A 14,978-nucleotide genomic window follows, 5' to 3' on the forward strand; every position below is an offset into this window, starting at 1 on the left:
TCTACCACATTATCCCTTCTTCACTTTTTTCCTTACTCTGCCCATTTATATTCCCCTCTAATTCCCCTTTCTCTTTCTCCCTCTGTCCCTCATCTGTCCACAAACTCAATCACCTGGTTACCTCTTGTCACATTATGTCCACTCCTTCTCATCAATGCTTCTTTTTTACGACATCCTACCTCTTCGCCTTTCTTTTCTCTGACTCCTTTTTTACAGCAGAGAAGGTAGCTTACAGGCAGAAAAAGAAGATACAAAAAGGGTCTGCTGTCCTACTCTCCTCTATTTTTCCATCGTTTTCTTCCTGGTCTCTCAACAGTAACCTCTGACCCACTTTTTCCACCATTCTTCAGTAATACCTTTTCCTTTCAGCGCATCGCCTTATCGTTTCCCTTCCCTTTTTATCTTACTTCACTTCTCCTACTTTCCTTCCTCTCCGTTTCACCTCCTTATCTTCCTATATCCTCCCTTGCCCCACTCTATCAACCAATCTTTCCTAATACCTTTTCAGCATATCACCTTGTCTTTTACCTTCTATTTCATTCTTCCTCACTTCCCTCGTTCTTTTCTTTCCTTTTTTCCCCTCATTTTCTTCTATATTCACCTGTGTCCCATTTTTTCCACCTCCATGCCTCGGCCTCTGCAATCAATCAACTTAGCTCACCGTCTCACCTGGCCTCACCTTTCTACCTGTTCTTGCTGACCTTCACTTGTTTCCGATGCTCCCTAATCCCCTCCTGTGCGTCTTTTGACCTTTTACTACCAATCTTCTTCTTTTGAAATATTATCTTATCGCCCCTTGTCTTCTAGTCTCGTCCAAACTCATCTGTCTTTTCTCCTTTCTTTCTTTCCTCTCTTATTCCTTTTCTTTTTATACCCTATTACCTCATTATCTCACTTCCTCCCTTGACTGTACCTCATTCTCCTATTTCCCTTTTGTTCCTTCCCCTCAATCGTTTTTTTGCTTCCTTTGTGTGTTATTGGTTCTTTTATAACTTCCCTCGCCTTCCTTTTCTTCCTCCTCTTGCCTCTTGCCTTCTTGTCCTTTATTTTTTAACTCCATCGCTAACTCACTCGCCTACCTTTTCCCATCTCTTCCCTCCTCTCTCTCTTCTCTTGCTCCCCTCTTGTTCCTCTCTTGATTCCCTCGTGCTCCATAATGCCTACCCTTCTCTTTCAGCCCTCCACCTCGCTGCCACACACTTCTCCTTCACCTTGCCTCACTGCACCTGGGTTTTCTTGTATATCACTTCCTTTCATATTGTTTCTCACTGTTATTCACTTCACCTCATTCACTCTCTCGCATCTCACTTTGTTTTGTCGCCTCACCTCACTTTCTCACAGTTTACCGTCTTAATACCTCGTCTAACTCTCTCGCATCTCAACTTTCCTTATGTCACCTCACCTCACTCTCGTATCTCACCTCATCTCAATCTCTCCCAACTCGCAATTTTTCTCACCTCACCTCACGCCCTCGCACCTTACTTTCCCTTATCTCACCTTATCTCACTTTTTCGCAACTCACATTTTTTTTATCTCACCTTATCTCACTTTCTCGCAACTCACACTCCTTTATCTCACCTTACCTCACGTCACTTCTTCTCACTTTTCTTTCGTCACCTGGACCTGCTTACCTGTACACACCTGTTTAAATTCCCATCTTCTTCGATTGGGCACAAGTCGCCATACATAACAACTCAAGACAGCTTTCATAACATCTAACCTTAGGCGTCGGCATTACACAACTGTATCTCCTCCATTATATATACATTTTCGGTCTGTTCTAAATTCATAATGTAAACAGCAAACATCATTCATTGTAATCCTCGTTTAATTTACAAGCAGACTATCTTTTAGTATTCGAAATCACACGGCTCTTCCTTCTCCTCTACACCAAACACAATCGGACCGTCCTTAACTCATGATCTGAACTGCAAACATTGTTAAATTTCCTTCCGTTTAAATTACCCGCAGTCACATGCACAAACACACACACAAATTCATTTACATATTGCTCTGGGTGTTTTGTGCAAATTCATGTTATATACTGTTGTATGGAAATCAGCATTGAAATTTATAGACCCCCAAAAAACGACTGGCACAGGATTTATTTTTATTTTTTATGTAGATTTCCGCTGTCACTTTTTTTCCGATTGCCCGGTAAAATTCGTTATTGATTTCTTTTCTTTAATTTCGTTTTCACTTCTATTAAAGAGGAAGATAGATTATTTAGTGTTCCCGACCTTCTCATAACGTTTTTGCACTTATTTTTTTGTTTAAAACTGCTCTCTCTCTCTCTCTCTCTCTCTCTCTCTCTCTCTCTCTCTCTCTCTCTCTCTCTCTCTCTCTCTCTCTCTCTCTCTCTCTCTCTCTCTCTCTCTCTCTCTCTCTCTCTCTCTCTCTCTCTCTCTCTCTCTCTCTCTCTCTCTCTCTCTCTCTCTCTCTCTATCTCTCTCTCTCTCTCTCTCTCTCTCTCTCTCTCTCTCTCTCTCTCTCTCTCTCTCTCTCTCTCTCTCTCTCTCTCTCTCTCTCTCTCTCTCTCTCTCTCTCTCTCTCGTCTTTCCGTAATTGTCTCATTATTTTCTTTTTCCTGCAATCATTCGCTTCTCCGCACATTCTCTTGTCTTCTTATATTTTTCCTGCTTGTTCCCGGCAGACCTGAATCCTTCTTTTAATTGTTTCCTTTCTGCATGGACTCTCCCTTTGGCCCTCTCTTGCTCCTTTGATAAATCTCCCCTCCACTTCACCCACCTCCGTTTCTCTTATTTTCATCTTCGCATTCTCGTTTAATATCCCGCTGATGCCCTCCTTTGTTTGTCCTGACCTGCTGAATCCTTTTGATCTCTCCGCGGTATTATGATTCTTTATTTTTTTTCTTTATTTTTATTATAGTTTTCATTCTCCTTTTGGCGGTTCTCTAAATTACTTCAGTGTTTTAATTCTGTTTTTCTTCATTTTCTTGCTCTATTGTTTTTGTTTATCATCTAACGCACTTCCTCTCTCACTGCTCTTTAATTCCTTCTTTAGTCAATGCATATCCTTAACTTATACTAGACTTACTTTCCGTCAATGAAATGAACTCAAATATACGTGTTTTTCTTCGTTATCTTTTTATTATGTCTACGTTTTGTTCTTTTCTTTTCACTTTTTTTCTCTCCTTACTTACATAAGCGGTCCCTATTTATTCACTTTTGCGCATTCATTCTCTTACATTCCATTATAAGATACATCCTAGTAAATTTTAGCATTAATATTATTTTTCGTTTTCATTACATTTTCAACAACTTTCCCCCATCTATCCTTGAATGAAATCTTTACCTAATGAATTTCAACAGTACTCTCTATTTTTTTTTCACATATTTTTTTCGCCTTTTCTCGCTAATATTTTTCGTTTACATTACTTTTCCGCTCCTTTTCGCCCTTCTCCGCGTCGTAAGTCCCTCTCTGACGTGTTTAATCTTTCATGTCCTCATCGCCCTCGCTGCCTGATAAGACGGGAAGATCCGGCAATTTTAGGATCCTCTCTTTCTCGGGATTACTTTTAAGCCCTACATCCCCCTCCTCCCTTCCCGGAAATCTTCCATCTAATTTTCTGAATCTCTTTTTCCCTCCGAGTCACCTTGTGCTACTCTAAAGCGTCCCATAAATGAATGTTCTGAACTTTATTTAAATTTGCGTAACGTCGATGATATGAAGAACTGATTGATTGATTGATTGATAGTTTATTGTTGCAAGTAAACAACAAAGAAGAAGGGAGGAGTGTACTTTTGATTATTTTTTTGTAATTTACTTTCTACTACTCAAATGTCAGGTTTTAGTACATTTCCTTAACTTTTATTAGACGTACCGACCGTCAATAAAATGAGGATCTACAGTAATTTTGGTTTTATATCGTGACTCCCTTTTTTCGTCATGCTTACGTTTTCTTTTTTCTTCGGGGGTTCCTATTTTCTTTTATAACTTTTGCGTTCCTATTTTTTATTATTTTTTTTTGCTCCTGAACTTCCGGGACTCTCTCATTGTATTAAGATCTGGAGTTTAACGGATACTTTTTTATTGTCCTTTTTATTGCGAAGTCTTGCCTCAATTCGCTTTTTTTATTTTATTTGTCTCATTCCTCCAAACTTCCTTTTCCTTTTACGCGATTTGGTTTTAATTTCATTGTCTTCATCTGTATTTCTCTCTCTCTCTCTCTCTCTCTCTCTCTCTCTCTCTCTCTCTCTCTCTCTCTCTCGTGTCCCACCCATCACTTAGGCTCTTCCACTGTCTCCCTTTCTCTAATCCACATTGATCTATGACTAGCTAAATCCTACTCACAGTCTCTCTCTCTCTCTCTCTCTCTCTCTCTCTCTCTCTCTCTCTCTCTCTCTCTCTCTCTCTCTCTCTCTCTCTCTCTCTCTCTCTCTCTCTCTCTCTCTCTCTCTCTCTCTCTCTCTCTCTCTCTCTCTCTCTCTCTCTCTCTCTCTCTCTCTCTCTCTCTCTCTCTCTCTCTCTCTCTCTCTCTCTCTCTCTCTCTCTCTCTCTCTCTCTCTCTCTCTCACCATTCGTTCTCCTTTCAACATCCATCCAGTCCTCACCTCACTTACCTAACCTCACCTCAATTCAAACTAACCTTACACACACACACACACAAAAAAAAAAAAAAACACAAATAAACAAACAAACTCACCCACACACCTTGCAGGACAACACAACGCACCATCAAATTGTAATTAAAACACAATCGACATTCCAGGATGAAGATAAAAATCGAATCAAGTGTTTGTTTTAATTCTTCAGGTAAAGTTCCACCAGAATTACCTGGAACTAATCAAAACCAGGTGTTGTCCTTACAGGTGGCATCCTATTCCTTAAATAAATATAAGCTGTATTGAAAGCATGGGTGAGACTGCATGAATACTCCCTTACATTGTCCCTTCAGTCGTATATATCCCCTTGTTTTTTGTTCCCTCACCCTCTTAATCTCCACCTGTGCAGTACTTCCCTTTTGTGTCCCTTGTAATGTGTGTAAATTGACCTACCTCCCTCCCTCGTGACTCCCCTTGCTACGTGTACTTGTGGATTAGTGTGACCGTGTGTGGTGTCTTTTTCATTATCTCGAGGCTGAGTAGTGTTGGTTAGCGACAGACGGAGGTGAGTGGACGTGCATATCCTGTTCATGTGTTCCCAGATACTTGAATTAATGTCTTGTTTTCAGGTTTCACTCAGTACTGTTTATTCCTCAGGTTTCACTCAGTATTGTTTACTTCTATTTACCTGAAGCTTTTTACGTATATGACATTGAACCATCCTCTAATTCATGTTTTCAGGTATGGAATAAAAGTATAATGATCTTAAAACAGTAATGGTAAAATATGTGCAGCAGCTATTACTCCACTCACCTCTGATCTGGTAATATTAAGAAGTACAATTATATCAAAACAGTTCAGAGAATAGTGCATTAATATTGACTATTACCACAGGACTTTAATCATAAGAAATAAGATTAGCACATTTATCACTTCGAATCAAGTTAAAAAAATGGAGCTATATAAAGAAATGCACACAAAATCTATACACCCCTGCCCTATAATCTACCTGGGAGCACTAACTGACACTCCTTCTCCGCCTTCCCGCCCCGCCAGCACGCAACAACATCCTCAAAACCTTCCCCAACGCCTCCTCCGAGTCTGACCTGTCCCGCTACCGCACCAGACTGCCGTGGCGGGACAGGAAGAGCCCCTCGCTGAGCAACCTGACGGCGGACGGCATCAGACACAAGGTAAGGGGACGGAAAGAGTGTGTCAAGGTGTCTTAAAATGATGTTAAAAGTATATCGTTTTCAGTTTGTTTTCAATGATTTTATTCTGCTGGTGTTACGTGCTTTAGCTGGTAAGTATTGAAGGAGAATGTCAGAGTATCTCTTAGGGCATTTCAGGAGCGGGTATGGGTGAAAATTAGAAGGGGAAGACGGAATGAGGACGAATAATGTATAAAACGAAATGTTGGCATCTCGGAGTCATATGAGTTTTAAAAATTTGGGAAAAGGGGTGCAAGTGTAAGGAAGTTAGAGACCACTTCTTCATCGCGAGTGATGGTTCCTGAGGTTTTAGATGGGTTTTGTGAGGGGAGAGAGGAAACTGAGGGGAAAAGGAGGTAAAAGATGGAAAAACATGTATTGTAATGGAACAGCGGAGGTGGAAAAGGATTGAAAAGAGTGTGAAAAGGATAAAAAAGGGAAGGGAATGAAGAGCGTTGAAAACATCAGAACGTTGGATGGTAAGGGTGAATTTCTGTGTGTGTGTGTGTGTGTGTGTGTGTGTGTGTGTGTGTGTGTGTGTGTGTGTGTGTGTGTGAGGACGGACTGAAGTATGCAGGTATTATAGATGAGCTATTTCAGGGATGATTAAAGGAATTGAGGGGAAAATAAGGGAAAAGATGGGTATATCTATGTCTTTAGCGGAGTAGGGGAGGAAGAGAAGAGGGGAGAGGAGCAAAGGAAAGAAAGGGCAGTTAAGAGAAAATATGGGAGTGACAATAAAAATGGTAGCAAGTGCTGAATATGTAAGGTGTTGTCAGAAGGGTGTGTTGTATGGGGTGTGTTGAAAGATGAAAAAAAAGGGAGTGAAGAGTAAAGGCTTAAAACAACAGACTTCAGTGGCGTATAAAAGTAAATTTGCGTCTGGGAGGAATGTAAATGGGAGGAGGCGGGAAAGCTTGTTAGTAAAGAGGCACAGGCGTAAAGGGTTTATGAAGATGATAGAGAGCAGGTGAGATGAGGAGGAACAGATTGCAGCGAATAAAGGAGAGAAGGGGAGGCTGGGCAAGGAAGGAAGGAAGGGAGATGAAAGAGAATGAAACAGTGAAGGTGAGAGCATGTGTTGAAATGACGGAAGGTAAAATAAAACGTTAATGGAGAATGAAACAGTGAAGGTGAAAAGATGTGTTGAAAGGATGAAAGGTAAAATGAGGCGTTAGTGGTTACGAAGCCATGCACATATTAGTAAAGATACGGAGCCTGTGAAGAAAGTCTGAAGTGTGTGAAACAAAACTAAAAAGAGGCAGAAATAAGAGGCAGAGTCATGAATTAGGGCCATATTTTCAAACATTTCGTCGCCCAAACACACATATTTGACAAGGCTTTCGTAGGAGTGTTAGGCATTTCCAGGGGTAGTTTAATGACCCTGGTGGTAGTTTAGCCCTTTTTCTGTACCATGAACCTAAAAAAACACTCAAGAGAACCCGATTGCTCTCCTTCTTAGCTTTTGTAAATGGGTGATGTGAGAGGTGGAGGCATCTGAGTATATCGTCCTTAGTCCTACGCTTGTGTTCGATAAATAAAACCACTGAGGTGTCAAATAATAGGGCCTTTGCTTTTGTTAGAGAAATAAGACAGTTGACCTAGTTTTAATAGTTTCATCGTACCTTATTTGTTATTCCTACGCCTGTGTTCGATAAATAAAACCACTGAGATGTAAAATAACAGGCCTTTGCTTTTGTTAGAGAAATATGACAATTGACCTTGTTTTAATAATTCGATCGTACCATGGTTATAATTTCCCATCGATATCCCTAAACGCACGGTACGATTACAAACTCAAACAGATAAAACAGGGGAAAGTTGTAAAATATCTCTCTCGAAAATGCGATAAATTCCAGAGGGAAGAAAGCAATAAATTTTCCAATCAGTAAAGCGTGTCGGGTGCGGGAAAAAAAGATGAAAGGGACGGAGATACGAAATGCGAGGAGGAAGTGAGGAGAGGAGAAGAAAGCGAGAAGAAAACGGATGATTAGAAGAGTGTTAGGGGGAATAGCGGAAAGAGGATGAGGAGGAAGGAACGAATAGATGAAACGAAAGTAGGAAGTGAGGCGAGGAGAAGAAAGCGCGTGATTGGACGATAGTTGAAAGGAATTACGGGAGAGAAGGAAGAGGAGGAAGGAACATACAGAGATTAAACGAAGATAAGGAAATGAGGAAAGAAGGAGAAAGAGAATGCTCCGAAGAAGATTGGAGTAGTGGCAGGGACAAAGAGATGAAATGTAGAAGGAATTGACGAGAGGAGAAAAAAACGGATGATTAGAAGACCGTTTAGACTTTAGAGGAATTGTGGAAGAAGAGAAGAGGATGGCAATAAAAAGACAAAGATGAAACGAAAGTAAGAAGGGAGGAAATGAGGGGGAGGAGAATGATTAAAAGAAGATAGTGAAGATGAATTGCGGAAGAGAAGGAGGAGGAGAATAAGAGGATGAAAAAATTGAGATGAGACGAAAGTAGGGAACGAGGGAAGAAGGAGGAAGATAATGATTAGAAGATAGATGAGAGAAAATGTTGAAGAGAAAGAAATGGAAGATGAGCAAACAACAGCAAGAGAACGAGAGTAAAAGATAGAAGAGGAGGAGGAGAGGTAGGAGGAGGAGGGAGCCCTTCCATCCTTTCCCTCCCCCATAAACAGGATATTTTTCATGAGGGAAGCAAAGGACGTGAAGTTATGGCTTGGCTACAGCATGAAGGAGGGAGATAGGGAGGGAAGGAGGGAGGCAGTGAAGAAAGAAGGGAGGAGAGAAAGGAGGGATAGAGAGAGAAGGAAGTAAGGTAGAAAAGAGAGAGAGAAGGAAAAAGTTAGAGGGAAAGATTAGAATAAAGAAAGGTTAGAGGTAAGGAAGAAGGGAAGGAAGAAGAGAAGGAGGAAAGGAACTAGGGGTAGAGATGGAAGGAAGGAAGGAGAGAAACAAGAAGGGAGGGAATGAGGGGAGATTTAGAAGGTGGGAGTGATAGTGAGAAGGTGGGAGAGATGAAGGAAAGGAAGGAAGGAGAGGAGGGAGGGAAGGGGTGGGATGTATGTATATAGGGCAACGCTGTCTCTTGGGGTGGTGGGACGTGTGTGTTAACATCATCGTATCCCGCGTGTGTGTGTGTGTGTGTGTGTGTGTGTGTGTGTGTGTGTGTGTGTTAGCGTTTTATATTTGTGTTTATCTCTCTACACACCTGTCAATTTTCTCTCTCTCTCTCTCTCTCTCTCTCTCTCTCTCTCTCTCTCTCTCTCTCTCTCTCTCTCTCTCTCTCTCTCTCTCTCTCTCTCTCTCTCTCTCTCTCTCTCTCTCTCTCTCTCTCTCTCTCTCTCTCTCTCTCTCTCTCTCTCTCTCTCTCTCTCTCTCTCTCTCTCTCTCTCTCTCTCTCTCCTTTAAGGTACGTATAAACTGGCGAAAATTAGGCAACTTTTGGTTACAGAACACGGTTACAGTAACATGGTATGGTATGTTTCGAAACAGTTCCGGTGTTCTGTAACCAGCCACAGCAGCTATCAGTGAATGTGCGATAACATGTTCCATAACCTGACCCTAGATATCGAATGTTCAGTACGACGTAGCGCTCACTGGCTAACACCGCCTTCTCCTTCGACATTTTCACGTTAACTGTTCTGTAACATCACACACCAGTTTGGACTGTGGGTTGGTTCCAGTATGTTCCTAATAGTTATGTAACCTGCAGTAACCTCGGATAACCTTGTTAATGTAACATGTTTCTGTTACGTACGTGACGTAACCTCAGTGTATATGTAGCTTTACCTTCAACTGAACTCTCTCTAGCTCTCTCTTACTCTCCCTCACTCTCTCACTCTCCTTCCCTCCTTACTCTTCCTCACCCTCTTTTTCCCTTCTCTCCCTTTCTCACCTCACCCTCTTCCTCTCATACTCTTCCTCTCCTTCACCCTCTCACTTCCTCCCTCACTTACGCTCCCTCACCTTCCCTCTCTTTTCTTCCTTTTCTCTCTCCCTCCCTCTCTCCCTCACCCTTCTATCTCCCAGCATTAAGGGCAAAGGTCAAATGGCTCGTTGTTTCGAAGCAGCTCGTGACCCAAACCACTTTGTCCCATTCTCAGGAGAACTCGAACCGCTGCCCGATACTAAGAGCTTCTCTCTCTCTCTCTCTCTCTCTCTCTCTCTCTCTCTCTCTCTCTCTCTCTCTCTCTCTCTCTCTCTCTCTCTCTCTCTCTCTCTCTCTCTCTCTCTCTCTCTCTCTCTCTGTTATGTTCTTTTGTTCTTTATTTATTTCGTTATTTCGTAATTTCATTAGATAGTTGATTAGTTAGTTAATGTGTGTCTGTTCGTGTGTGTGTGTGTGTGTGTGTGTAAGTGTCAGACAGACAGACACACACACACACACACACAGAGAGAGAGAGAGAGAGAATAAAGGCTGTTCTCCCTAAATCTTTGTGGCTCTACTATTTTTTTTTCATCCGCAGTGATACATTTAAAGACACAGCAAAAGAAATAGAAGAAAAAAACTGTTTCGACGTATTTTCAAAGCCTCAAAAAATATGCCCCTCTCTGCGTAGGCCCATGTCAAAAAAAAAAGAATAAAAAAGAAAGAAAAGGTAAAAAAAATCGTGTTATATTTTGAAAACAGTTCTTGTTTTTCGATATCGGACTTGGCGTCGCTCTCGCATGGCGCCGCGCTAGCAACTTTTTTTATTGTTTTTTGTTTTGATCCTTTTTTTTAAGTGGCCAGGGAGTTTTCCGATGCAGTTCATTCGCCTCTCTCTCTCTCTCTCTCTCTCTCTCTCTCTCTCTCTCTCTCTCTCTCTCTCTCTCTCTCTCTCTCTCTCTCTCTCTCTCTCTCTCTCTCTCTCTCTCTCTCTCTCTCTCTCTCTCTCTCTCTCTCTCTCTCTCTCTCTCTCTCTCTCTCTCTCTCTCTCTCTCTCTCTCTCTCTCTCTCTCTCTCTCATACACACACACACACACACACACACACACTCCCTCACTCACACGTATCGGTGTTTGCTGGTTCAGAAGTCCTGTTTTCCGCCTTTGTGCAACACGCCGTGGCCGATCTTTTATTGAGGGAAAAAACAACCAGACGGAGAGACGCGGAAACTGTACGCTACCCCTAGCAAAAAAAGAAAGAAAAAACGAATAGTCCAAACGCAACTTTTAACTATGCAAGGAAACACAAAGAAAACATCCCGACACTTTAGCATGCATTTTGGGAGCAGTGAGTAGCGGGCTTTTTTTCACATTTGTTACCTTTTTTTTATGCCCTTGAACTGACTCCTCTGCTGTAAAAAAGAAGAAAAAAAACGCTCTACAGGTCTTATAAATATGCAAACTTAGGGAGGTCAAATAAATATCGTTTTACACAATGCGATCTTTCCGTTTTCTTTCATGGGGAACTCTTAAGCTGTAGGAGTTTTAGGGGTTTTAAACTGTAGGTATAGGGGGCAAGCTTTTATTGTGGGTGTTAGCACTGTGTAATTAATAGATCTATAATTGCTTTCCTTTACCCGCACCTTCATGATTCCACCTTTATACTTTTGCCGTAGAATCGGAATACTATGAAAACAAACGTCGAAATATGGTTTACGTTTTCCCAGCCTTTGTAATATTCGTGTCTAGCTAGTTTCCTCTCCTTTCCCTTGGTCATGTCAGGTAATATGTTTATGGTGTGTGTCGTGAGCTGTCCACGCCTCCTTCACGAAGTCAGTATCCTTCACCTGTATTTTTTTTTCTCCTTAGTTGTTAATTTTCCTGCCATCGTTATTTCTCCAAACATTTCCATTCATTTTCCTTCTCTTTATCTTGTCTGTATACTCGTAACATTCATTTTCCACGTTTATTTTACTCTCCCTCTTCAAACTCTCATCCTTGTCTTTCTTCACCCACTTCAAGCTTTAATTTTTGTCTTTTTCTTTCTTTTTGCCTACTTACTTGTTACATTCATCGTTTACATTTATTCTCTTTATTCTTCACTTTCTTCACGATATACAAACCCTTTTTCATCAATTCCTTCTCTTGTACCTTTCTTTCTACGTCACTTCCTCTCCATTTCTTTTCCTCTTCACGTCACACTATTTTTCCATTCCTTACCTTATTCTTCCATCCCTTCCTCTCCTCCTCCTCCCTTTCCCTTCCTTTTCACACCCCACAAATGTTTATCTCCCCATTCTCTCACCTCATATAACACACCTTTAATCCATCCCCTCAGCTATCACCCCTTGCTAACACCTCATGTACCTATTTTTAACCTAACACCCATCCCCTTTCCCTATTACCTCTACCCATCCGTTTCCCCATCACCTCCTACGCTAGTATATATAGGAGGAAGGGCTTTCGATCATGGCTTTTCCTACTCTCATTTTTCTTTCACGTTTTTCCTTTAGAGAATTGTTGGAGATATATTGAGACTTCTGAGCCCTTTCTCCTTTCTCCCTCCCTTCCCCTGACATACGCCACTGCCATCTGCTACATTACATTTCCCATTCTCATCCTTCACCTTGTTATATCACCCATCACCTTAAACCATCGCCTCATATACCCCCCACCCCTTCCCTCTCCCATCTCCTCTCTCTCACCTTGTATAGTACCTTTCATCTTTTTCAATGCACTGCCCCCATCACCCTCTATGCCCTTCACTCATCACACTTCCCCTCCCCCATCATCCTCAACCCCCCTCCCCCATTTTATCTGCTGTTCCTTCCTTTCTTTTCTGTCCTTTCCTTGTCTTTTCCTATTCTTTCTTTTTCTCCCCCGGCGCCATGATGGTATATCCCAATCAATCTTTTCCTATCTTTTCCTTTCCTTTTATTTATCTTCCTTTCCTTTGCTTCTCTGTTCTTTCCTTTCCTCTCCTTTCCATTCCTTTCTGTTCCTCTCCTTTTCTTTCCTTTCTCTCCTTTCTTGTCCAGTCTTTTTACTTCCTTCCCTGTTTCTTCCTCTCCTTTCCTTTCCTTTCTCTCACTTTTCTCCTCCTCCTCGTCCTCCTCCTCCACCTCTTCCTCTTCCTCCTCTTCCCCTTCCGCTCCAAGACACAGGTTTACCCGTCTTCTCTCCCCCTTCGTCCCCCTCTCCCCCCCTACCATAGCCCATCTTTCCCCTTCATCTCTGCTTTACGATTCACTCTTCCCCCTTCCCCCCCTGTGTATGGATCATTTCCCCTTCATCATCCCCGTCATCCTCTGCTGCGTCTTCTTCGTCTGCCTTTTTATCCTCGATCTCGCTGCCGTCGTCCTTCTGGTCTTCATTTTCTTTTGGCTTCTGGTTCTCGTCCTTGTGATTGTGGTTCTTGTTTTTGTTCTTCCTATAATTCTTCCTCTTTTTCTTGTTCTTCTTGTTCTTGCTCTTGTTTTTTGGGGGGTCTTGTTCCTCATGTTTTTTTTCGTCTTTTTCTTCATTTTTTCTTTCTTCTTCTTTGACATAGACTTTTTCCTTCTACTTCATGGCTCGGCTCAACATCTGTCATCATTTCTCCTCCTTTTTCACCTCTCTATGCTTTCCTTTTTCTACTCCCCCTCACCTTCCTTCCCTCCGTTTACCCCTCCCTTAGTCCTTTTCCTTTCCTCCCTTCCCCCCTTCATCTTTTCCTTCTTTACCTCTTCCTACTCCCTTTTCTTTTCTCTCTTCATCCTTTCACATTTATCTCTTACCTCTCAACACTCTTTTTCTCATCCCTTCTCCCTCTCACTTCCCCTCCTTCACTTCTTATTCTTTTTCTTTCCCCCCTTTCCCCCTTCCCATCATTTACCTCCCTCTCTTTCATCTCTTCCTACCCCTTTTTCTTCCTTCCCGTCTATCACCTTCTCACTGTTCACCTCCTGTCGTCCACCTCTTTCTTACTCCTTTTCCTCCCTCCTCTCTCTCCCTCCCGGGCCGTCCATCATCGGAGCTCGCTGGCTCGTACGCTGTCCTGCCTCCAGACTCCTAGCGACTCGTTCACCCTTGTCCCGGAGCCAAGGACGCAGGGAAAAAAGTGGATATAAAAAGTTCAGAAAGGTACCCCCTAAAATAGAACCTGGAGAAAATGGTGGATGCGCTGAGTTAAAGAAAAAGGGGAAAGGAGGGATTTTTCGAGAGAGAGAGAGAGAGAGAGAGAGAGAGAGAGAGAGAGAGAGAGACGAATTGGTTAAGATTACGCAAGAAAGAAAGTTAATAAAGGGTAAAGGAAAAATAGCAAAAAGAGGATGGGAAGATGAGTGCGATTTGTAAAAAGACAGGAAAGCAAGAGATGATTTAGATGAAGAAAATGCAAAAATAATTATATATGAAATGATTTGTATGTATATAAGGAGAAATTGTGAAAGAAGGTTCATACAGAGGAAACACACACACACACACACACACACACACACACACACACACACACACACACACACACACACACATAATCCCCCTCCCCCATCCCCCCAACCCCCACACATACACTTCCCCTCCCTCCGCCCCAACACACACACACACACACGGGACCATTTTACAAGGTGTTACCTATGGAGATTGTCGAGGCTATTACTGCTTCTGCTGCGCTAGACATGTTTCTGACGGCGTTTATGGGGCGTGTAGGGGCGAGAGAGAGAGAGAGAGAGAATCGTAGGAGAAAGTAGTATCTGGGAAGGCTTTACGAGACAGCTTTGAGCCGCTTTATACTCGCCCGTCTCGTATCTTCGTTTAGTTGACTGTTTGGTGTTTCTTTGCCGTGAAGGAGTTGACCATGAGCCTCTGACGGCCGCGCGCTTGAGTGGCCGAGGCACCGTTCCGTGGGTCACCGCCTCCTTGGGTTTAACTGTTATGGCGATGATAAAAGCGTTGATCCAGTTTTTACTTACTTACCTCGTTTTTTTGTTATTTTTTTCCTCGTTGATGATATAGACGTGGATTTAGTCTTTACTTCGTCCTTATTTCTGTGTTTGTTATTCCCCGATCTTCTCCCTCACCGGCGCCATATGACCCTGCAGCTGCGGCGCCAAGATATAACGCCCCAATAATCATCATCATCATCCGTCTCCCCCACGAAACTCCCTGCCCTACCGTAATTCTTTAGCATGTAGAGCTCCTTCGTTCTGAAAATAGGAACATTATAGTAACTCGATAACTACCCATGCTTCATTTGGTTTATTTGCCTTACCTCTTCTATTCTACATCTATTTAACCCTGCCTGATTTTGTAGTGTTCATCCCCTCCCCTTCGTGCCATAGTTCCATCCCCCTAGATCCTTAGTTGCTTGTGTGATCAAA

The 14,978-nt window shown here is 42.3% G+C and overlaps 1 protein-coding gene across 1 annotated transcript in view; it reads left to right on the forward strand.

Annotated features, from left to right (window-relative positions):
- Window positions 1–14,978, forward strand: part of LOC127000167 (uncharacterized) — a 129,104-nt gene that overhangs the window by 99,792 nt on the left and 14,334 nt on the right. Inside the window, exon 8 of the mRNA XM_050863557.1 lies at window positions 5,622–5,758. Within this exon, the coding sequence (XP_050719514.1) occupies window positions 5,622–5,758 (137 nt within the window). The remainder of the gene's footprint in view (window positions 1–5,621; window positions 5,759–14,978) is intronic.

This window comes from Eriocheir sinensis, chromosome 18 (genome assembly GCF_024679095.1).
Source record: "Eriocheir sinensis breed Jianghai 21 chromosome 18, ASM2467909v1, whole genome shotgun sequence".
Classification (NCBI taxonomy): domain Eukaryota; kingdom Metazoa; phylum Arthropoda; class Malacostraca; order Decapoda; family Varunidae; genus Eriocheir; species Eriocheir sinensis.